This window comes from Bubalus kerabau, chromosome 1 (genome assembly GCF_029407905.1).
Source record: "Bubalus kerabau isolate K-KA32 ecotype Philippines breed swamp buffalo chromosome 1, PCC_UOA_SB_1v2, whole genome shotgun sequence".
Taxonomy (NCBI): domain Eukaryota; kingdom Metazoa; phylum Chordata; class Mammalia; order Artiodactyla; family Bovidae; genus Bubalus; species Bubalus kerabau.
In genome coordinates, this window is record NC_073624.1 from 225,866,961 (window position 1) to 225,892,933 (window position 25,973).

The 25,973-nt window shown below is 41.6% G+C and overlaps 1 protein-coding gene across 27 annotated transcripts in view; it reads right to left on the minus strand.

The window, feature by feature from the left end:
• Positions 1–25,973, minus strand: part of PRELID2 (PRELI domain containing 2) — a 343,715-nt gene that overhangs the window by 288,535 nt on the left and 29,207 nt on the right. For 24 of the 27 annotated variants that reach the window (XM_055556919.1, XM_055556920.1, XM_055556924.1 and 21 more), the window contains exons 3-6: positions 7,103–7,160; positions 4,651–4,724; positions 4,064–4,087; positions 2,965–3,125 (exon numbers count right to left, since the gene is read on the minus strand). In XM_055556919.1, the coding sequence (XP_055412894.1) occupies positions 2,965–3,125; positions 4,064–4,087; positions 4,651–4,724; positions 7,103–7,160 (317 nt within the window). Of the gene's footprint in view, positions 1–2,964; positions 3,126–4,063; positions 4,088–4,650; positions 4,725–7,102; positions 7,161–22,311; positions 22,653–25,973 lie in introns of those variants that run through there. The other 3 variants (XM_055557036.1, XM_055557057.1, XM_055557047.1) reach the window with 3 other exon arrangements.

The window sequence follows — 25,973 nt, forward strand, 5'->3', positions numbered from 1 at the left end:
AAAAAAAAAAAAAAAAGGTGGGGAGCTCTATTCTTTATCTATAATTTTTATAGTGAGTCCCAAATATCTATGACTTTGGTCAAGTTCTTGGCATGAGGGAGACTGACAGGAAGAAAAAAAAAAACCTAGTGGGTGGTTCAGAGTAAACCCACCTGAGATGCTAATAAGACTTGGCATTCATAATCAGTGTCCTGCTGGAGCATTCTAGAATTGTCACTATAGGACCAAAATTATGGGGAGCAGAAATGATGTGCACAAGTGCTGGGGTTTCATATGGATCTTAGACTTCTGTTTTTTAGTTATTTGGGTTTGGAGGCTTTATTTGCCTTAAAATGATAGGTGAATAAAAAGTTCAAACCATACAGAATAGCAAAACACGCAGTAAATTATTCTCTGAAATCAGTTCACAGCAATAATCACTATTAACATTTGGCGCTTGTTATAGTTTGTTATTGTTTGTACACCTACCTCAAAGGAATTAATCATTTCTCACCCGTTATACTGGCAAAAAATAAAAAAGTATGTTAAGTCCTGGCAATGTTATAGAAAATGAGCTTTCATGTTGATGTGAGTGTAAATGAACACATTAACATACTGGTCATAGGAACTTCCCCCGTGGTCCAGTATTAAGAACCCACTTTGCAATGCAGGAGATGCAGGTTCAAACCCTGGTCAAGGAACTGAGACCCCACATGCCGCAGGGAAACTAAGCCCATGTCACAACTAGAGTCCTCACATCTCAACAAAGATTCTGCAACCAAGACCCAGCTCAGCCAAATAAATATTTTTTAAAAACCATACTGGTGACAGAATCTACATAAACCTAAAACATGCATACCCTGAGAACCTGTCACATAACTTTCTTTTATTGAGGAATAATTCATATACCATAATGTACCCCTTTAAGGTATATAGTTCAGTGGTTTTAGTGTACTCAAGAGTTACGCAACCATCAACACTAGTTCCAGAATATTTTTATCATCCCCCCAAAAAATCCCATCTCCTGTCCTTCTTGCCTATGGCAAACACTAAATCTACTTTCTGTCCCTATGAATCTGCCTGTTGTGGACATTTAAAATAAACTGACTCAAACAACATATGGCCTTTTGTAACTGGCTTCTTTCACTGAAAATAGTGTGTTTAAACTTTATCCATGTAACATCAATCATTACCCCATTTCTTTTTATGGCTGAATAATATTCCATTGTATGGATATACCATTTTTTGTTATATATTCATCAGATGGTGGACGTCTGACTTGCTTCTATATTCTGCCTACTAGGAATAATGGTGCTATGAACATTCCTGCAAATCTTTGTGGACAATACAGTGTAGAACTGCTGGGTCAAGTGATAACTCTGTTTAACTATTTGAGGCTCTGAAAAGCCATCTTCCAGCAGCTACACCCCTGACATTCCTTTCAGCAGTGTGTGCGGCTTCCAGTTCCTCTACATCCTTTCCAGCACTCGCTGTTGTGTCTTTTTTATTACAGCCGTCGTAGTAGGCTCAAAATGGTATCTCACTGTGGTTTTAACTTGCATTTTCCTAAACACTAAAGATGCTGAATATCTTTTCATATGCTTATTGGCCAACTGTATACCTTTTTGGATAAATATCTACTCAAATGTCTTAGCCATCTTTTAAGTGGGTTGTCGTTTTATTACTGAGTTATAATAGTCCTTTATATATTCTGGATACAAACTGAACTGAAACCCTTATCAGATTTTGCAAATACTTTCTCCCATTCTCCGGACTGTCTTTTCACCTTCTTGGTGTCCTTTGAAGCAGAAAAGTTTCAATTTTGATGAAGTCAAATTTACCTTTTTTTTTTTTCTTTTGTTGCTCAGGCTTTTGGTGGCATACTAAAAAATGATTGCCTAATTCAAGGTCACAAAGATTTACCCCTATTTTTTTTCCTAAGAGTTTTATAGTTTTAACTATTTGATTTAGATCTTTGATCCATTTTGAGTTAATTTTGTATTTGACATGAGGTAGAGGTCCATCTTTATTCTTTTGAAGGTGGATATCCAGTTGTGCAAGAATACTCTGTCCCCATCGAATTATCCTGGCTTATAGCTCTTTAAAATCTACCTGAAGCCTGACCGTGACAGTGGTCACACAGCTGTTATATGTGTGTTTGCCAAAACTCACTGAACTGTGTGCTAAGAACTTCACTGTCTGTAAATAATAACTCAATAAACATGACAATTAAAAGTTCTCCTTTAACATAATACTGTATCAACTATATTTCAATAAAGAAATCAATTTTCCTTCAGAGAAACATTCACATATAGCATATTCAAGGATCATACACGTCACAAATATTATAGTACTGTTTATAATAAAGAGCAGTACTGCTTATAATCAAGAGTAATTAGAAATCATCTGAACATCTGTCAAAAATGAAAAAAGCTAAAGAGAATACAGTATAATGATAGGATTGAACATCATGCAACAGTTCAAAGGAAAAATCTAGATTTTACAGACATCAAATGGATAAGGCTTAGAAACATTCTACCAAATGAAAAAGATAAGTACACAATGATTTGAACAGAATGAACGCATGTATTAAAAAGGATAAACAAAACTATATTACACAGGTTTTATGAGTATCTAAAGTTATCTCTTAAGGGTCTAGAAGAATACTCAATGCATTGAAAACATTCACTTCCTCTGGAGCCGGCAAAAGAGCACCAGGATTAGACAGGACAATCAGAAAGAAGCTGAGCTGTCATTTTTCCCCCCAAAGAGAAATCTATTTACTGATTACTTGTGTGATTAAAAATCAATACTATATAATTTATGTGAGTTTTAAGCAGAGGTTGTAAGAATAAAATCATAGCTCTTTAATATGAGTGCTCATTTGTGCTTCCCTGCACCTTACCTACACACACACAAATGCACACGTGTGTGCACACATGCACGCACACACACACACACACACACACACACAGGTGATCTTACCAATTTGGATTTTCCATACTTTCCCTGAAGACAGACTCTTCTTTCATGGATGCATATTGTGTCCATGTAAGGCAGTGACTCCTTATAGCCATGTTCCTTTCCTGAGGATTGAACCATGATTCCTCTTCTAACTGGATATTAGGTACCTTTAAAATGTTCACCTGTCCAAAAGAGGGAGAACAGCTTTCTGAATTTAGGAAGAGCAAGCTATTAATATATAAAGACTCTGTCCAGAGTTGCTTCCAATCTTGAGGACAAGCGATCCTGATATATGGATGATGGTTCACCAATGGCTCTAAGTCCCTGATAATCAAACATACAATGACCTTACTAAAGGCTGGTGAGGACATGCAAATGGCCTAGAATTTATGCAGGCTGTACAGTCTCTGGCCCAATTTCCCTAACTGCTAAACACTAAGCAAATTATCAGCCTCCCTCATGTCTCCTCTAGGGCTGGTTATGGCCTTCTTAAATTGATGGATTCTAACTGGGCCCACTTACGGAATCACATGCAGGATAAAATATTTTCTTCATTTTAAACTCTGTCCAATATCTAGAAATGTATGCTTTCCTGGGTGGAGGAAACATGAAAACTACAAAGGCAGAATCGTACAAGTCAAAGGTGTCCTTAAATTATTTAAGAATAGAGATACAAGACAAAGTTGAATGCCTTTCTAAATAATAGATTCAAAGCGTGTATATAGGGCAAAGGGAGGGTACACACTCTGTGAAAAAAGCCAGCAATAATTTCCTGCATATACTGCAATATACTGCTATCTGGAAAATAAAAGAAAGTTCATTTTCACTGTCATATCAGCCTTCTTTCCAGTAAAAAAAGTGACAGTCTTCATCCATGTTTAGAAAGTGATGGAAGCTGCCATGTTTTCTATATACAGCACAGCTAAACAATTTGCAAGCTACCTGGCAGGAGCCTTGGGTTTTACATCACACACACAATCACTTCCGGGTTGAAAAGATCACATGAAACATGTTTTAAAATGTGCATCAAGACGTTCTCCTCTTATTCCCTAATGAGTCTAAGGATTTTTGTCATAATCACTCTATGGTTAAAGCAATGTGATTAAAATTTTCCACTCACCTCTTTCCAGCAATCATCAGAGTGCTTAAGGATTTCAAAGAGAAAAAAACAATTTGCTATCATGAAGATTTCATCATCAATACCATTACTTTACAGAAATACACACAAAAAGACTTACAGAGGGTGCTGAGAACATTATAGTACCAAAACCATTCTCTCTGACCGTGAAATGGAAACTGAAGCTTTTCTCTTCCTTACTGAAGATCAGATGAAATATTTACCACCTGCCCCCTTCTGATTATTCTTACCTAAGAGCCGTATCTAACCATGGACAGATCAGAAAAGATGGTCACTTCATGCAAAATAGCCAAAGTATCTTTTAAAATAATTGCAGTCCATCTCTATGTACACTAAGTGCCCTCCACAAAAGAGAAGCAAAACATACAGGAAAAAAAACTATCTCTGGTAGCACCTATCAAAACTGAGGTTGGAGAGGAGACAGATGTCTTCCTTTGAAAGGCCAGGAGACAGGAGAACTGGGAAATTTCTAACACTTATTTACATCAGAAAACGCTATTTCTTTGCATGACTATTTGAAAATCACCCAGTGTTACACAAAATCTGATTAAATTTTGAAATGAGTTTACCTTCCTTAAAATTTCTGGAACCACATTCTGACAGACTGCAATCCTCTTTCTATAGATGATCCCTGTTGACACATCTAGAAACAGAAAATGTTTACACTCAAAAAAAAAAACCAAAAAACTGAAGTAAATGTATTCTTATTTTAATGTCAATAAAATTTTAATGTCAATCTCAATTTTCTATATGGAGAATTCCTAAAGAAAATGTTTAACTCAAAACCCAGCTTCCCTGACCACTTTCCTTCACCAAATCTCTCCAAATATCTGTGAACCCACCAGGCTCCTCTGTCCATGGGATTCTCCAGGCAAGAACACTGGACTGGGTTGCCATGCTCTCCTCCAAGGGAATCTCCCCGACCCAGGGATCGAACCCAGGTCTCCTGCATTGCAGGTGGACTGTTTACTGTCTGAGCCACCAGTGAAGCACATTCTAAAGTCAAGGACAAAAGAATTGCAAATAGGGACTTCCCCAGCAGTCCAGTGGTTATGACTCCTCTTGCCAAAGCAGGCGGCACGGGTTCGATCCCTGGTCTGGGAACTAAGGTCCTACATGCCGCAGGGTACAGCCTAAAGAAAGTTTTTAAAATAATAAAATAAGAAAGTCTATTTCTGAAGTTTCCAATGAGACCTTTAAAAAGACACAAATTGTTCACTGCTCTGGACTATCAATGTCAACACTCCAGTTGCCATGGCCAATGAGCCTTCTGATCAGCTCCAGCTAATGTTTAACATGTTTTAACAAAACAATGGAGAATCTAATTCTGTCACCTTCTGTACCAAATGAGTTTTCAAGCACCAATTTCTGGCTATGAATTTAAACCTATTATTATTACATTGGGCATACTCTTCTGTCATAGGAAAGCAGACTCTCTGAGGCTGGAACTATTCTGTTCTGGAAAAAAGTTTACAGAATAGTATTAAGGGCATTAAAAAAATGTGATAAATTTGAGTTGAAAAAAAGGAAAGCGAATCAGAGAAAAATATAAACTCTGAAGTGGTGTCTTTTGCTCTGTGAAGTACATGACTCAGCCAAGTTCCTTGATGGTTTCTCAAAGCTTGGACTATAACACTATAACAGTCCTGAACTTTGGTACAAACACCCTGAATACTCTGAAGTTGTTGGGAGGATGAGAAACTGGTTCATCTCCTCTGCCCACTGGCACCCTTTGGCCATCTCATCCAAAGTCTGCAGCACACATAGAGAAAATGGATGAGCTACTCCTGGAGGTGAAGATGCCCCTGTCAATGGCAGAAATTATAATTAACCACTTTGGAATATGCATGCTGTTCTATTGCTTGATTCTTCTCAACAACCTAAAGACAGGCTGTGATTACTTTCCCATTTGAAAGATGAAGAAATAGAGCCTCCAAGAAGTTAGGTCATGTAGATAGGAACAAAATTAGGACCTGAAATCAAACTTCTCTAATACCATGTAAAACCTTTCTCCCATGAGTGCAGGTACCTGAGAAAATCGTTTTTCATCGTATTTATAGAGCTATAGAAATGCAGAAAAGACCCTCATAAAGATAGTTCTCTCTTCACCAAGCAGAGAGAAGGCCTCAGAGTCATGAAATGAAGAGCGGCATCTCATGTTTTCCTAGAAGAGCTTCAAGAGCCTGGTAGACCGGACCTGGCTGTCTCCAAAGGTTTATACTTTGACAATGAGCACCATTATAGCTTCCTTCATTGCCCAACTCTCGAGTTCAAACACTGAGAGTGAAAACGCTTCTACCAGAGATGTGAATGACAGAACAGGAAAGACCCCTACACTCCAGTCCAGCAGTCAATCAACATCTTCTGTAAAGTGCCAGATAATAAATAAATGTTAGGTTTTGTGAGCCATACAGTCTCGGTTACAAATCTACTGTTGTGATAAGGAAAGAAGCACGGATAACACATAAAAAAAATGGGCATAGCTGGGTGCCAATAAAAGTTTATTTACAACAGGCCACACAAAGATAATTTGTCAAGCCCTGCTCTGGTCAATACTGAACCATATTGTTGAGCACAGTTCTGACTCCATAATCCAATCACTTTACAGTCACATCTCATATACGTGCTATTAGTCACACCTATTTTGTCATAAAATGATATGTGAATATATTAAAGGACATAGCCATGTAACCTCAGTTAAGTTACCTCACCTCTCTATACCTTGGTTTCTTCATTCATTAAAAAGGAATTATATCGTTCTGAGGATTAAGTTAATAAAAATAAAAGTCCCGGCTACACATTAAGTTTCGAAAACTGTTAACAGTCACAGCTGTCATCAATTCTTAATGGAGAAGATGACAAGAACGAACGGCAAGTCTTCTACTGCTGGAAAGGCTGGGTGCTCTTTCTGATCAGCCACCTCGAATACAGAGCTATACCTGTTAATAGATCTGTTTAAAGTATCACAGGCCACACACACACACACACACACACATCTTTACAAAACTCAGTAATACTTACCTTTTCTTTCCTCCACAATTTTTACTGAGATGACGTTTTTATCCATGGGGTTTGGATACTAAATAAAAACACACAAAGAAAAATTACCATTCATTTTTTGGCAAAATGAATTACTTTATAGCAACCACTTATTTGCAGGAACTGTAAATCTTTTCCAAGCAATCTCTAGGGGCTTCCCAGGTGGCGCTAGTGGTAAAGAACCTGCTTGCCAATGCAGGAGACCCAGGAGACGCAGGTTCGATCCCTGGGTTGGGAAGATCACCTGGAGAAGTGAATGGATACCCAGTCCAGTATTCTTGTCTGGAGAATCCCATGGACAGAAGAGCCTGGTGGGCCACAGTCCATGGGGCCACAGAGTCTGATGCAACTGAAGTGACTTCACATACATGCACAAGCAATCTCTAAGGCCAGTTTGCAATCAAATGTCTTAATTTTACTAATTCAGAATAGATAAGTGAGATGCTGTTATCAATTGTACCTGTTGGAGTCAGCCCAGCTCTGGGTGGAGAAGGGAAGGTTAGGTTAAGCTTAATAATAATACTGGGCTTCCCTAGTAGCACAGACGGTAAAGAGTCCGGCCTGCAATGCGGGAGACCAGGGTTCCATCCCTGGGTCAGAAGATCCCCTGGAGAAGGGGATGGCAACCCACTCCAGTACTCTTGCCTAGAGAATTGCGTGGACAGACCATGGGGTCACAAAGAGTTGGACATGACTGAGCACTAAACAGCAACAATACTACTACTATAATATTGAACCAGCCTTACATAACTCAGGAGTATTCTTTGCACAAGGCACTGTGCTAAATGCTTTACTTGCATGATCTTTTTTAAAATCAGCCTCTCTGTTGTGACTGGGTCATGGGATATCATTGTCTTTCAGAAACTAAAGGAAACTAAAGAAAATCAGAAAACTTCAGGTCACCCAGCTGGTTAATAATAGAGCCACAAAATTAAACCCGGCCTAAAACACAGTGCATTCCTTCACTATTGTCCTTTACTATTGCCTGGTGGGCTAGGTCAGCATCACAGGAGTGTAGCCACAGAAGTCTATGCCGGGTCCTCAATAAGTAAGTGTATATATGTGCACAGCTGAGTCACTGGCTGTACAGCAGAAACTGGCACAGCACTGTAAGTCAACTATATTGCAATAAAGAAAAAAATGCAAAATAAATACTTTATTTATGGATTAAATTCCCCTGAAACACAATTTGGATGTTAAAAGAGCTGATAATAGCTACCATTTTTGTCCTAGGAAGCTTAATACACTATTTCAGTTTGATTTTCAAAACTATTCCTTGAGTTCCATGCAGGGTGTTTTTTTTTTTTCTCCCTTCCACCTGTGAGAAATAAGACTTGGATATACTAGGTAATTTGCTTAAAATCAGTTAATGAGCGTCAAGACTGTAATTTAGCCACGGATACTTTCCTTTGCCTTCAAGGTCTGCCCACCTAACCTATTTTCAAACATCTCAGTTACTCAAATCCCACCCTTTCCATGTCTCAGATGCAAAAAAAGAGACTCAGACCGTAGAAGTCCTCAAAGCTGTAGGACAAGCAGGCTGCTCACCAGGCCAGCTGAGCACCCCTCAGGTTCTGTTCCCAGAGGCATACTGCTTCATCGTGAGATCTAATCCGAAAGGAAAATCACAGGCAAGTCTCATCCAAAGCAGCATAAAGTGCTGAGGGGGAGACCAGGGCAGCAGACAGGTGGGGGCGTGGGTAGGAGACAGGGCCCTCCACTTGGTAAGCTTGAGCTGTAAGCCTTCCGAACCCAGGAAATGGTAAAGGAAATTCAGTGAGCAGGGTTCTCCCCAACCCCGCAGCAGCTGTGTGCCTGTGAGCATCCATGTGTGTATGTATGTGTATATAAGAGGCTGACTGATCTTCAGGGAACATTCTTGAAGATATCTGTGGCCCCAAAGGACGAGGGATTAGAATACAGACTCTGAAAGAGCAGGGCTTCTCTACCTCCACCACCTAGCAGTGCCTGGCATGTAGTAGGCACTCAATGAATATCTGCTGAATGAATGAAACATCTAGAAGATAAACCTCACTGACCTCCAGGATCGATGTGGAAACTAAACCTTACCCTCTTCAGGGACCAAGGGCACCAATTTATGAAGAGAGCAGTAGGCTCCATTCTCAGCATCCTCAACCCCAAACCAGACCTCAGGCCATAAACTCTGCCAGTCACACTTCCATCCGGACAACTGCAATTTTGAGAACTAATCAACAACACTTTTTTGGGGGGGGGATGGAGGGGGGGCAGGCCACACCGCAAGACTTTCAGTATCTTAGTTCTGTGACCAAGGATCAAACCCAGCTCTGGCACTGAAAGCATCAAGTTCTAACAACTGGACAACCAAGGAATTCCCCAATATGGCTTTTTAAATATTTATTTATTCGTTCATTCCTTCATGTTTGCCACAGGAAAAAAAAAATGCTCAAAATTACGATGCCTGTTTTCTTGAAGTTTAACTTTCAGTGTTTTTTTTAAGATAATGTTTACCACAGGGGATCAGGTTTAACTATTGTGTTTCTCAGGAAGGGGGCCTCACACAACACCCTTGAAGTTAGCAAGATACCTGAGACTCACACAGATGCCCTCAATTTTTAACTGTGTGTGTATGTATACATCAGAACTTTTATACTAAGGTAAAATGAGAATATGAGAATACTGCCTCTACTCTAATTCTAGTTTACACATTGTCTTATATTCATCAATATACCCTGACTGATGAATATTAGAAATACACTGTAAATAGCAGGAAGATGGCTGAACTAAATTACAAAAGAAGCTGTACATGTAATCACCAGAGAAGGCTAATGATAAAAATTTCCCAAGTTCTGATTACTGCACAAAATTAGCAGTGAAATTCCTAAAGATTACAAACTCAAAGAAGAGCCGATTCTTTGAGACCCTGATGCTGGGAAAGAATGAAGGCAAAAGAAGAAGGGGCAGCAGACGATGAGATGGTTAGACAGCATCACTGACTCAACAGACATGAGCCTGAGCAAATTCCAGGAGATAGTGGAGGACAGGGAAGCCTGTTGTGCTGCAGTCCATGGGGTCACAAAGAGTCAGACACGACTGAGTGACTGAACAACAACAAACTCAAATGCTTTATTTATGCTTTTCTATAACTTTAATATTTGCTTATTAAGGTAAAGGTGAAGTCGCTCAGTCGTGTCTGACTCTTTGCGACTCCATGGACTATAGTCCACCAGGCTCCTCCATCCACGAAATTTTCTAGGCAAAAGTACTGGAGTGGGTTGCCATTTCCTTCTCCAGGGGATCTTCCAGACCTGGGGATCGAACCCAGGTCTCCCGCATTGCAGGCAGACGCTTTACTGTCTGAGCCACCAGGGAATCCCCTAAGGTAATGGGTATCGATTTAAATAATAGCAAAAACATTCTCCATTTAAGGATTTTCTTGACTATGCAGGCACTGTTCAATGCACTAAGGATAAAGGAATAAAACAAACAAAACTGTAGATTCTTAGAAATTTTACATGTTAGAAAAATAAAATAAAATAAAATAATGAGAAAATAAATCAGACTAAGGGATAATAGGATGGGAATTGTGAAGAGGGGCCATTGTAAAATATTTATGCTTAGTCGCTTCGGTCATGTCCAACTCTATACAACCCCATGGACTATAGCCCGCCAGGCTCCTCTGTCTGTAGGGATTCTCCAGGCAAGAGTACTGGAGTAGGTAGCCATGCCCTCCTCCAGGTAAAATACTTAAGGGTCACTAACTAGACAATTCTTATAAATTACAAAGTAATATGGAAGTTATCTCAGTCAAACACAAGAAATCCCAGACTATTCACATCAGTAAACTCATTTACAAGACTCAGGTCATTTTCCTGTGCAACTACTTTTGCAGTTGAATAGATGTGGAGCCTCAAGTTTCCTTCCATAGAAGAATGGGAAAAGAAATCAGAGGTCTATTTACAAAAGCTAAATACTGTGACATGAAAGGCATATATTTCAAGTTTCTTTAAAGATTTATTGTGCTGAGGCTCCCCCTACCTGGCATCACTTGAAATGATCTGACACCATCTTGTAGTAACTTGAACATTCATGATTTAACTCACAAAAATGTATCTGAAGTCAGATAACAAGGGACCCAGAGAGGGAAGCCAGCTCAGAGAAGGTCACCACCAGGAATGCCAATTTGGGAAGACAGGAAGCAGGTGACCAGGTTTCTCTGGACACCTCTACAAACACAGTGTGACAGTGGAAAGGATCACGAGCACATCAAAGACTTACTGAGCATCTACTATCTGTGCAGAGTGCTGTAGTAGAGGGCCCCATATGTATTATACCTCATTTCACCCTCCTCAAAACAAGTAAATCTATTAAAATGCAGTAAGATAAGGAGTCTCATGTTGAAAACATAATGGCATATGGGACTTCTCTGAAAGTCCAATGGTGAAGACTTTGCTCTCCAAGGCAGGGGGTGCTGGTTCGATCCCTGGTCAGGGAACTAAGATCCCACATGACTCACAGCCAAAAAACAGAAGCAGTATTGTAACAAATTCAATAAAGACTTGAAAAAAAAAAGTGGTTCACATTTTTAAAAAAAGAATCTTTAAAATAAAACAGAAACAAACAAAAAACCATCATGGCATAAAGCCTGACCATGTGCAGGGCAACCCTGGGATCTTCCGGTTTCTACTTCACACTAATGACTCTCATGGAAGCAAAGTGGTCTGATGACCCAGATATCAGCCAAGAACCCTTACCGTCCTTGGACCTGGTACATCCAGTGAACCACAGACTGCAGTGGCTAAGAACTACCTCACAGAGATTTGCACATTTGCCAAACGTTCTGGGTGACATGAGGGATTTTTCAAGGTATATTTGAGATCATTTTGAATTTACTTACAATTCTTACTTTCTTCATACAATATATAAACTAGTCCTTTACCTTTTCTTAAGATATAAATGTATTGCAAATATCACTGCTTATATTATATGTATGTAAGTCAAGACTCAGATGCTGGGAGGGATTGGGGGGAGGAGGAAAAGGGGACGACAGAGGATGAGATGGCTGGATGGCATCACCAACTCGATGAATGTGAATTTGAGTGAACTCCGGGAGTTGGTGATGGACAGGGAGGCCTGGCGTGCTGCAATTCATGGGGTTGCAAAGAGTCGGACATGACTGAGCAACTGAACTGAACTGAACTCAAGTCTAACAAGGGTAAAATGTAGACTCCTCCTACATTGTCATATACCTTGCTTTCATTTGTTTTTACATATTAAAAGGCAAGAAGCCAGAAACTGCAAAATAAGAGGTAAAAAACACAATAAACATTAAAACAAACACTTAGCTATGAAGAGTGAGAGGCCAAGAGAGAGTATCTAACAACAGGAACAACAGTCAATATACTTCTGGGAGTAGATTCATGAAGATAGGGTATATTTACCTTTCTTATTTACATGAGGGAGAAATATAATAAGCTTTCATAAAGCTTACTCTTAAGAGAGTGGAGCTATTACAATATCAACTTTCGGGACTTCTCTAGTGGTCCAAATTAAGAATCCGCTTTCCAATGCAGGGAACATGAGTTCAATCCCTCGCTGGGGGACTAAGATCCCACATGGCACCAGGCAAGTAAGCCAGCAAGCCACAGCTAGAAGAAGTCTACATGCTGCAACAAAGACTCTGCGCAACCAAAAAAATTTTCTTAATAAATATCTAAATAAAATGCCAACTTCCCAAAAAAGCCAGAAGTCAGTGCCTGCCTTTTATAAAACTCGCACCGAAAGAAGTCAATGACCTCCAAAGGAGCCATTGTTTACCAACTTGCAAACAGCATTATCCAAGACAGCACAAGCACAAGGAAGCAGTTAGCTGATATATCTGTATTAGTCCTGCAAAGAAGGCCATAGGGACGTAAAATCAGTCTGGGATGTTAACATATTGCTTTTATAAGCATTAAGGGAATCTTTGCTACCCAGGCTGCTGCCAAATGCATGCATGCAGAGGGATAGAGCTGCTGAAAGAGATTTGGCATTTAGTTACACAAAGAAATCACCGTGGGCTGTGCCAAACTCCCTTTACGAGCTACATGCAACAGTCTATCTTAGAAGAAAAGCACAGTTGACTGTAAAATAAAATATTATAAAATACCAAGATCAAGTGATTAATCAAAATGTCAATATCAAAGACTAAACACAGTGAAGTCAGCAGACATTTCCAAAGGTTGTTCACTGGCCTCTTCAGTAGGAGGATGAAGTAGAAAGAACAAAGGACAAGAAGCCAGGACCTGCAGACCGTGATGCTGCCACCTGTGAACCCCGGCCGATGGACCACCAGATGATCCTCAAAGGCCCTCCTGGTGGGACAAGTGCTGATTCTAAACAATGGCCAGCCGCCCTCATTCATGCCAAAATGTCCCAATGATGGGCAACGACATAATGAAATTCTTTAGAAAGAATCGTTTATACATTTGTACAAAGGAACATCCTCTTCCCTAAACATTAAAGGCATACACAAACCCAGCGCATTTAGAGATACAATGTCTACAAAATAACTGATAGGTACTGTTCGAAAGGAACCAGGATTCAGGAAAGCACTAAGGAACTGAGGAGGACACAAAGACACAACTAAATGCAAAGTGGGATCCTGGACCCCACAGCACAGGACTGAATCCTATACTGAAAAAAAGATCATATTAGTAAACAAGTGCCAAAATTTGAATAATGTCTGTTATAAGAGTTAACATGGTATCAGCGGTAATTCCCTTATTTTATAAACTATACAGTATTTGGGGAAGTTAAGGATACTGAAATTTTTTGGTTCTGCAACATTTTGTAAGTTGATGAAAGCTTAAGACATAAACAAAATTAAAATAAAGACAGTCTGGAAAACAGAAAGGATTTTAGAATCCAAGAGACCTGAAGCCCACCTATGGGAATCTCAGAAAAATTATTTTATCTCAGTCTGCCTTCGTTTCTTCATCTGTGAAATTAGAAAATGAAACAAAACAAAAAGGCCACACCTCAAAGGGCTGTTATAGGAATTCAAGGAAATAATGTTATATAAAGTGTAACATTCGGCACCTTACTGGTTTGCTACTAAAAAATGAATCAATATTTTTGAAAACTTAGTTTCAAGACTTCAGTCTTTATTTTGTAATTTACTGTGGTGTGATATTAAGTATATTATTAGTATCCATTTGCAATCCAGATATATTTAAAAGATTATTCAAAAATTAATAGAAGATGTTTCTAATATTTCTAGATTAGTAAAACCTTACAAGCTAATGCTTTAACCAATTCATAATTTGTGTGAGTACTCCCAGATACTTTCCTGCCCACAAGTATGAAGGAAAGCACTGCATTGGAGCAGAGAGTACTCTGTATTCTCAAAGCTCTTGTAAAGTGAAATGAAGTGAAGTCACTCAGTTGTGTCCGACTCTTTGCAACCTCATAGACTGGAGCCCACCAGGCTCCTCTGTCCATGAAATTCTCCAGGCAAGAATACTGGAGTAGGTTGCCATTTCCTTCTCCAGGGGATCTTCCCAACCCAGGGATCGAACCCTGGTCTCCTGCATTGTAGGCAGACACTTTACCATCTGAGCTACCAATAATTAAAACATCAATCTTGCCCTACAGGGTATGTCTGTGATATGCCTTTAAGAAGGAACTTATTACAAAAAATACAGAATAACTTATCTCCCTTTATCCCCCATAACAGTAAACTCCTTGAGGCCAGGGCTATGTTTTACTTAGCTTTTCATCTCCCAGAGGCCAAATGATACACTGATCTATTGTGAATTTCTATTAGAAAACATATAAAGAATGTTTAACTATTAGTTCTTTGACAGTTAAAAATCTCCTATCTTTCAGGCACTGATTAAGCCATAATCTCTACTAGGTGACTTACCAAGTATGCTTTGGTACTATTTAAATGCCAATTAAAAAATTAATCATAATGCAAATGCACACCTTTATTCATGCTCACTACTGACTTCCCTGGTGGCTCACTTGGTAAAGAGTCTGCCTGCAATGTGGGAGACCCAGGCTCAATCCTTGGGTTGGGAAGATCCCCTGGAGAAGGAAATGGCAACCTACTCCAGTATTCTTGCCTGGAGAATTTCATGGACAGAGGAGCCTGGTGGGCTCCAGTCCATGGGGTCACAAAGAGTCAGACACAACTGAATGACTGAACACTTTCACTTTCTCCCCTTTATTACTCCAAGTTAGTAAATATCTCTGCAGAGATACTGTGTGGCACCTACCATGTGGCTACATTAAACTATGAATATTGTATGCACTGTGTTCATTATCTAACTTACTTCTTCCCAATGACTCCAGAAGACAGTATTATTATTATTTTGCAGATGAGGAAACTGAGGCATAAAAAAGTGAACTGACTTGCCCAAACTCACAGCTAAAAGCTCCCGGACCCCAGCTGATGTCAGAGCCCATGCTCCTCCTCTCTGTAACTTCTCCTTACTGTTGTGCTTAATTTTCTAATAGAATTGAGGAGAGGAAGTTAAAAGTGAAGGACTATCACAGTGTGAACAAAAAGATAAATAACCACATGTTAACCCAGGCCTATCATTTGTCAGATCACTTATTTTAGAAATACAGGTCCATCTCAAATATTTCAGGAACTCTGCACAGACAGATGTTCCACACATTTAAGTGCCAGATTTGCAAGGGAGAAAAGACAGGATCAGAAATGGAAACATTATTAATTACCCAATCAACTTTCTACTCTAAATGGAAATAGCCATTCATAAATCTCCTTTATGAGTTTAAGGGTAAACATTCAGACCATTTTGTTCAGAACATCAGGCTCCTGGTTAGAATAAATAAGACCTGAAGCCACTGTGTTGAAGCAAAGAAATTATTTTACTCTGTCCATTTTGTTACAGTACCCAAAGGACGGACATGTTACTGAATCCCACACCAACTTTAGCCTGAAATTGCACAAGGCTAAATCCCAGAAGAGAATATTTCACTCATTCATTCAATAAGGATTTGCTGACTGTCTACTGTGTTCAGGATCTCTTTGGATATTTGAGATACATCAAGAACAGATGATAAAACCTCCACCCATGAAGCTTACACTCTATTCACAATGGCTCTTTTTTGCCTATAGGATAACAAGAAAATAAACCTGAAGGACTTCCTTGGCGGTTCAGTGGTTAAGACTCCACACTTCCGATTCAGGGGGGTGAAAGTTTCATCCCTGGTCCGGGAACTATTGAGATCCCATATGCCACATGGCATGGCCAAACAATTAAACAAAAAAGAAACAGAGACAATGAACCTGAACAACTCGATGGTGAGAAAAACTGTAACTTCTCTGGTTTCATTTGAGAATAAACAAGAAAAATCCAGGCACAATCAATGCTCTCTGAGTCCTTCTTTATGACTTTCAATTCCAGGTAGACAAAATTTAGGACATCTTTTAGAAAGGAACTTTTAAAAAATATAGGAATCCAGTTCACCATACAAGGCAAGCCCATGAAAGAGCCCACACGAGCTTTCAAAGATGGGGCAGCCTAGCAGCTGCCATATCCACCTATGCAGTAGTGGGCTCTGTTTCTGGGTGTTTTAAGTAAAAGGAAGCAGCTATAAATGATGAGAAGTACAAAGCTGAGAGTCATACAAAGAAACAAACCAAAACATACTGTCAAGAGCACTGACACTGTAGTTCACAGAAAGTACAGTTTAGCATCTGATGAATAAACCATTTTGGTTTTTACAGCATTCCTCCATGAAAAGTTCATTGAGACACATTACACTCCACGAACAAAGAGTATTGAGGTGTTTGTTTTCAAGGTGCCACTTAACTTTGAAAGCATGTAGCTAATATATCGCCTGTGGTATCCAACAGGCAGGTGTAAGAAGAGCAAACATTCCTAAGGCTTTAAAAATAGTAGGATATTATAACTTGGAAAGCAAGCCCTAACATACCAAAAGCCAGAGATCAGTAGACTCCGTTTAAAATAGAATTTCCTCACTGCTGTAGCACCTTCAAACATACCATTGTGCAACATCAGATTAAATGCTTCCCAGAGATCCTCAGATGATTGTCCCTTCTGCAAAGCACTTTCCTTTGAATCAAAAAAAAAAAAAAAAAAAAAACATAAAGACTAAAAGAAAAAGAAAAGTGTACTTTGCCAAAAGGATCATTCTTACTACCTTATGCTTAAAAAAAATTTTGTCAACTGTTAGACATTTGCTTCTCACAAAAATACTGGGAGATTGGTGGGGTACACAGCAAAACATTTCACATGTAAGAAATTAAGACAGTAGGGCTGACTCACACGGTTGTGCAGGTTGCTCACTGCACAAGGTTTTCCAGCCAAGCAGGCCAGGGAGCACAGGGCTACAACCACATGGAAGAAGGAGCACTTCTTTCTAACTTGCATTAACAGCCCCACATACTTCCCACTAGTTCCATTTACTGCGACCTTATGGGGTAAACCACCTCAACGATGCCTCTTTCTAATTTGCACAAGGGCACAGTCTAGAATGGTGGAAACTCTTTCCCAAGGCCACCCCAAAACTGCTTGTATTGAAGGAAGCACAATGAATGGAATCCAGGGCTACTGACTTACAGCTCATGACTTTAAATGAAGGTGAAAATTCTCACAGCAAAAGAATTTACTGACTTCCTAGAGATAGTCCCTTAGCCCTTCCTGGGATCTCTGGAAGGACTGCTTTGTGACCAGAAGTGCACTGACCCATCTCTAGACCTTTTCTACAGGTGTTCTCCTCCTCTTTCCCTGGCCTCACCTTTCAAATATCCTCCTCAGTCTTTATTTACTATGTGCCAGGCACTTTGCTAAGTACTTTATAAGAATTCTTTCTAGGACTTGCCTGGGGGTCCAGTGGTTAAGACTCTGAGTTGTGGTCCGAAACAAGAGAAGCCACCAAAATGAGAAGCCCATCAATGCAACTAAAGAAATGCAATGCTGGGCACAGCAATGAAAACCCAGCACACTCAAAAATAAACAAATTAATTAATTAATTTTAAAAAAGAATCCTTCCAGATCTTAACTGAACCCAGCTAGATAAGTGACCACAGCTATAACACAAGGCACCTAGAAACCACCCACCTGAGCCCAGGCAATCCACAGAAACATGAGAATTAAAAGTTTACCATTGGTTTAGGCCTCTAAAACATTTTAGGGTGATTGGTTACACAGCAAGAGATAATCGCAAGAAGCAACAGTTAAAACCAGACATGGAACAACTGATTGGTTCAAAATTGGGAAAGAAGTACAACAAGGCTGTATATTGTCACCCTGCTTGTTTAACTTCTTTGCAGAGTACATCATTTAAAATGCCAGGCTGGATGAAGCACAAGCTGGAATCAAGATTGCCAGGAGGAATATCAACAACCTCAGATATGCAGATGATACCATTCTAATGGCAGAAAGTAATGAGAAACTAAAGAGCCTCTTGAAAGTAAAAGAGGAGAGTAAAAAAGCCAGTTTAAAACTCAACATTCTAAAAACTAAGATCATGGCATCCGGTCCCATCACTTCATGGCAAACAGATGGGGAAAACAATGCAAACAGTGACAGATTTTATTTTCGTGGGCTCCCAAATCACTGTGAACAATGACTGCAGCCATGAAATTAAAAGATGCTTGCTCCTTGGAAGAAAAGCTATGACAAACCTAGACAGCATGTTAAAAAGCAGAGACATCACTTTGCCAATAAAAGTGCATATGGTCAAAGCTATGTTTTTTCCAGTGTCATGTACGGATGTGAGAGTCAGACCATAAAGAAGGCAGACCAAAGAATTGATGCTTTCAACCTGTGGTGCTGGAGAAGACTCTTGAGAGTCCCTTGGACAGCAAGGAGATCAAACCAGTCAATCTAAAGGAAATCAACCCTGAATATTCACTGATGCTGAAGCTGAAGCTCCAATACTTTGGCCAACTGATTAGAAGAGCTGACTCACTGGAAGAGACCCTGATACTGGGAAAGTTTGAGGGCAGTAGGAGAAGGGGATACAGAGGATGAGATGGTTGGATGACATCACTGACTTGATGGACATGAGTTTGAGCAAACTGTGGGAGATGGTGAAGGACATGGAAGCCTGGCGCGCTGCAGTCCATGGGGTCACGAAGAGTAGAACTAGGACATATTTGACTGAACAACAACCACAAAGAGATAACTGAAACAATGTATTTTCTCCCCTCTTATCTTCAAAGCTATACCCTTAAACCAGGCATAAGGGGTCCACAGAGATGAATAAACCCTGAGTGAAGATTGCAGGCAAAAAGAAACTGAGACTGGATACAGAGCACAGCAAAGCTGAGTCTGCAACACTGTATTCCTTCAATGATTATCTGAGTGCCTACTATGTGCAAGGTAGCACAGCCTAGTGATTAGGGGTATGGGCTTGGATTCAGATGTGTTGAAATCCTGGTTCTCCCACTTGCTAGCTATAAGAACTTGGAAAAGTTACTTAAACTTCTCTGAATCTCAGCTTCTCCAGACAATGGAATGGAAGTCAACCATAACTATTTCCAGAAGCTGCTGGGAGGAATAAACAGGGTAATGTAGGAAAGCACTTTCTCCCCCTACCCCTAGGAAACTAGGAAACTCCTCTCATGCCTTGGCCATAACTTCACAAATGCCACTTTCTCGAGGAAGCCTTCCCTAATAGCACTCTCCAAACTTCACAACACCTGTGTACTTTCCCTGTGTAAACACACATCATCAGCTGGAGTTATCTGTTCGCTTGTTAATCATTTATTCATGTTAGTCACACCCACTAGAGACCATTAGCTCCCTGAAAAGAGGGTCTGTCTATGGTGCCCCATACCCAGAACAGAGCCTGCCACCCAGAAGAAAAGTGTCTTTAAACACCTGCTGAATGCAAGAAAAGCATTTAGCCCAGAAGCCTGACTCATGCCAGGTATTCTCTAAATGAGTCTGGCCCTGTGCTACGTGCTTCTGCAGTAAGCTTCCTTCCACTAATAAGCTTCCTACCCCGAGGAAGCTTATTAGAGTCTAATGAGGAAAAAGACACATGCAGAACTATCCAACACTGTCAAAGATGGTCACTGAGGCCCAACGTGTCCCTCCAGCTCTGACAAGGCGGAGATTACCTTGTGATGGTGACAACCCAGAAAGGCTTTCCAAAGGAGCAGTGCCACTGGAGAACTCACATTTCAAAGTGCCAGTCCTAACAAAAAATGGGGTGGTAGCTTTTTCTCTTCAGGGCCCAGAAGCCTAGTCTAATGCAAAGTCTACATCAGATCAATAAATATTTCTTTATTCATTCATCACTCATCAGATGTATACTGAGTACCTAGGAAGTGCCAGGTACTATTTTAGATATGAGATCAATTAACAATGTCAACAAGCTGGCATTCTGCCCCCAAAAGGCTCCATAGCAACCCCATCATTACCAGGGTCCCACTTACTCCTCTGTGACCTGGGCCCCCAACAGTATCAGCTCCTCTAATGGAAGTCAGGTCTTACCTCTTTTAAAAAAACATACATCCCCTAGTGGTCCAGTGGCTCAGACTCTAGGCTCCCAATGCAGGGGCCCTGGGTTCAATCCCTGGTCAGGGAACTAGACCTCATATGCCGCAACTAAAAAGAAAAGGATCTCACAGGCCACAACTATGACTGCTGCTGCTAAGTTGCTTCAGTCGTGTCCGACTCTGTGCGACCCCATAGACGGCAGCCCACCAGGCTCCTCCGTCCATGGGGTTTTCCAGGCAAGAGTACTTGAGTGGGGTGCCATCGCCTTCTCCAACTATGACTGGATGCAGTCAAATAATTTTTTTTAATAAATTTAAAAACCCATCTCCAGGCTTCCAGAGAGTATTGCCAGTGGCGGCTGCCCAAGATAAAATACAATTCTTGCAAATCTCCCTTAAGATGTGTAAGCTGAAAGGTCTTCTGATACAACGCTCTCATCTGTGGACAAAGAATGTCACCTGCCATTTCAGTAAACACACAATGTTGTGACATAAAAATCCTTCAGCCTCTGAGGCCATCCCTGAGGGTGCTCCCTGAGGGGATTCAGGACAGAGAAAAACAGGATAAAGGCCCTAGACGGTTAAGGAGCCTAACAAAGGAATTTCAATTGAGTCCAGACTCTTGAATTATTCCATACACAGAAAAGCATTAATTCCATTAACTTGAGATGTCTGGTTTTCTTTTGATAGCAGTCATCTTTGGACAGTCAACTATCTTTTTCTTTGTTTGAACTTATATATTCTGGTTCCTCCCTAACCTCTTCCGGCCAATCCCTTAGAGCTATGTGAGAGACTATATCCAGGCTTAAGTCCTCAGCAAGTCTGCCCAATAAAAATCTAATTCTCAACTCTTAGGCTGTGCTTTTTTTAAGAGAACACATCTCTAGATGAAGAAACTGAAGCCTCGAGAGAGAAGATGACCCTTGACCAACGTCATCAAGTGAACTAACTAAAAGTAGAACCAGACTAGAACCCAGGGGTCCCACATCCCAGGTCTGGATGCTTGATTTTTCAAAGAATTTCCTATTCTACCATTACAAGCCACAGTTCCAAGAAAAGCTCTTGAGATAAAGAGGGCCACTGACTATTGAGACTAGAGTGGACAGTTTACAGTAGCGCGAATAACCATAACTTTTCAAAGGACTTACTAGGCAAGCATCAGTCACTGTGATAAGCACTCTGTAGGAAGTATTTCACTTGAATCCTCACAACTCCTAAGTTGGTATTATTATTTTTCCCATTTTACAGATTACAAAACTAAGGCATGGAGGCGCCCAAAGTCCCACAGCTGCTAATAAAAGAGAAAGGGGTGAAGTGGTAGAACGACAGTGCTGAGTAAACTAGGATGGCGGCCATCAACGGCCCGCACTATCTTTGATGTATTTACTGGAGACATCGACAAGCCCTGTGCAACCTCAAAGGGGCTCCAGAACCTGGGCTCCCCGCGTCTCTCCCTCCAGCTGCGGCAGGGTGTGAACGTGATGCCAAGCACTGAGCCTTTCCCTCATCCTGGAGGGAGAGCCTTCGAGGAAATCCACCCCCGCCCTCGCCCGGCACATCCCAGAGGCAAAGCCTGCAGCTGGATGCAGACCTCCGCGCGGGCATCAGGGAGCCGAATGGAGGAGGGGAACTTCGGACGACGCTGCCCAGAGCGCAGACGGCCTGGCCACAGGGGCAGCGCGGGAAAACGCGAGCCCCAGCCGAGACCAAGCGGGCAGAATACCTTTCGGAGGAAGCTGGCGACCACCTGCTCGAAGGGGTACTTGAACACCTCGTGCACGTCCACGGTGACCCCCATCCCGGCGCGCCGACCACGCCTCCGCCAGCACACTATCGCTAGAGCTCCGTCTGAGCCGGGCCGCAGGCGTCCACGCCCTGGAAGCCTAAGGGGCTTGGGGACTTTTTTCTCTTCCTTTTTCAAACTTTCGAAACTTTATTGTCCACTCGGAAAAACAGACAGTTGGCACGCCCCGTTTCCCTTCCCCGTCCCCTTCCGCCAGTCTGGGCGGCAGGCGAGGGAGGTGCCGAGCCCCCGGGCGGTGTCGGCTGGAGGCGTCAGGAGCGGCCCCGCCCCGCCCTGACTCCGGCTCCGCCCCTCCGCGGTCTGATCACACCTCGCCCACGCCACGCCACGCCCCACGGCCTCGCCACGCCCCCACGGCCTCGCCACGCCCCCACGGCCTCGCCACGCGTGCCTCTGCGGACCCAAGTTTCCACCTCACAGCTGGCGAGTCTTGAACCTTGCAGCTGGGGTTTTTGTCATCACTTCGCTTGGAGCCTTACTTAAGCCGCTACTGGCAGCACTAAAAAGATGTAATAAATACATAAACTACCCTCCCTCCGAGTTTAGGGACTGTAATATAACCCTCCTCAGTGTTGCCCAGTTCAGTGTGACAGAGGCCAACAACTGCATTCCTCACAGGACCTGGGCAGTTGCCTCTGAGGCTCTAGGAGGCGTCTCAAGTACATAGAAATTGCCTCTATCTGCATGTGACTCCATAAAGAAATTCCTACACTCATGAAAGGTTAAAGACCATGGGAGGAGGAAACAAGGGATACAAAAAGAATTTGGAATGGTCTTCACTCGACTGTACAGATTTTACAAAAACAAGCCAGTGAATCCATTAATCCAATACCTTATTTAACATATGAATTCCTCATCACCTACTATGTGCTAAGCACAGTGCAGTAAGGAAAGCACAGTCCCTTCTGTCATGCAGGATGAGTCAATCAGATGATTTAACACCCAGTAAAGTAAAATAGATCCTTGTATGGCATCACTGACTCAATGGACATGAGTGTGAGCAAACTCCAGGAGATAGTAATGGACAGGAAAGCCTGGCATGCTTCATGGCATGCAGTTCATGGGGTGGGAGAGTCTGACACGACTCAGTGACTGAACAACAACAACAAACAAAATAGAAAAAGAAACAAGATAATAGGTCAAAGTTACAGGTGACATAATTTTAGCTAAGATGAATCAGAGAAGTCTCTGAGGTAGTGACTTTTACTTTATAATTGCGCGATCTTTCTTGCCCATGACACACAGAGTCACACTGATCTGGCAAGTTCAGTTCAGTTCAGTCATTCAGTTGTGTCCTACTCTTTGTGACCCCATGAACCGCAGCACGCCAGGCCTCCCTGTCCAACCCCATGAACCACAGCACACCAGGCCTCCCTGTCCATCACCAACTCCTGGAGTCCACCCAAACCCATGTCCATCGAGTCAGTGATGCCATCCAATCATCTCATTCTCTATCGTCACCTTCTCCTCGTGCCCTCAATCTTTCCCAGCATCAGGGTCTTTTCCAATGAGTCAGCTCTTCACATCAGGTGGCCAAAGTATTGGAGTTTCAGCTTCAACAATCAGTCCTTCCAATGAAAACCCAGGTCTGATCTCCTTTAGGATGGACTGGTTGGATCTCCTTGCAGTCCAAGGGACTCCCAAGAATCTTCTCTAACACCACAGTTCAAAAGCATCAATTTTTCTGCCCTCAGCTTTCCTTATAGTTCAACTCTCACATCCATACATGACTACTGGAAAAACCATAGCCTTGACTAGACAGACCTTTGTGGACAATGTAATGTCTCTGCTTTTTAATATGCGGTCTAGGTTGGTCATAACTTTCCTTCCAAGGAGTAAGCATCTTTTAATTTCATGGCTGCAATCACCATCTGCAGTGATTTTGGAGCCCCCAAAAATAAAGTCAGCCACTGTTTCCACTGTTTCCCCATCTATTTGCCATGAAGTGATGGGACCAGATGCCATGATCTTAGTTTTCTGACTGTTGAGCTTTAAGCCAACTTTTTCACTCTCCTCTTTCACTTTCATCAAGAGGCTCTTTAGTTCTTCACTTTCTGCCATAAGGGTGGTGTTATCTGCATATCTGAGGTAACTGATATTTGTCCCGGCAATTTTGATTCCAGCTTGGGTTTCCTCCAGCCCAGCGTTTCTCATGATGTACTCTGCATGTAAGTTAAATAAGCAGGATGACAATATACAGCCTTGACGTACTCCTTTTCCTATTTGGAACCAGTCTGTTGTTCCATGTACAATTCTAACTGTTGCTTCCTGACCTGCATACAGATTTCTCAGGAGGCAGATCAGGTGGTCTGGTATTCCCATCTCTTTCAGAATTTCCTACAGTTTACTGTGATCCACACAGTCAAAGGCTTTGGCATAGTCAATAAAGCAGAAATAGATGTTTTTCTGGAACTCTCTTGCTTTTTCGATGATCCAGCGGATGTTGGCAACTTGATCTCTGGTTCCTCTGCCTTTTCTAAAACCAGCTTGAACATCTGGAAGTTCACGGTTCATGTATTGTTGAAGCTTGGCTTGGAGAATTTGAGCAGTACTTTACTAGCGTGTGCTGCTGCTAAGTCATTTCAGTCGTGTCCAACTCTGTGCGACCCCATAGACGGCAGCCCACCAGGATCCCCCGTCCCTGGAGATGAGTGCAATTGTGCGGTAGTTTGAGCATTCTTTGGCATTGCCTTTCTTTGGGATTGGAATGAAAACTGACTTTTTCCAGTTCTGTGGCCACTGCTGGTTTTCCAAATTTGCTGGCATATTGAGTGCAGCACTTTCACAGCATCATCTTTCAGGATTTGAAATAGCTCAACTGGAATTCCATCACCTCCACTAGCTTTGTTCATAGTGATGCTTCCTAAGGCCCACTGACTTCACATTCCAGGATGTCTGGTTCTAGGTGAGTGATCACACCATCGTGATTATCTGGGTCATGAAGATCTTTTTTGTACAGGTCTTCTGTGTATTCTTGCCACCTCTTCTTAATATCTTCTGCTTCTAATCTGGCAAAACCTTGAATAAATCCATCTCTCCATTTACTCACTGCCTTACCACTGAGAGAGCCTGGAGGAAAAGTGTACACCCAGACTTCTATTTAGATTTGTAACCAATCTCAAGGAGCCTTTTAAGTGGTGCTTAGACCATAAACAAAAACCCTGCAATTTTCTAATCCACTTCGTGTCCCAGGCTCCTCTCTCTTCAAGCCTCCAACACCTCCCTCCCCAGCTTCATTTTCAAGTGATTATGTAGCTTCCTTTTTCACTTAGTAATAGGAAACATCTCTGTATCATATCTACCCACCCCTCCATTTGCCCTGCCTTCTCTCCTGTTCTTGTGGACGAACTGCTAACACTTAGTTTGGGGCCAATCTCTGCACTTGTCCACCACATCCAGTCATGGGCTGCAGATGGTTAACAAACAGCTCTACTTTAAAAATCAAACCAAAACAAGGCCTGATGTCTAATGGCTGCAATTTCTGTGGTGTAAACACTCCCACCACAGTCAATTTCAAACGACCAGGGTGGTGTCATTTCCATCACCCACACACTACAGACATAACTGCAAGAATATAGACC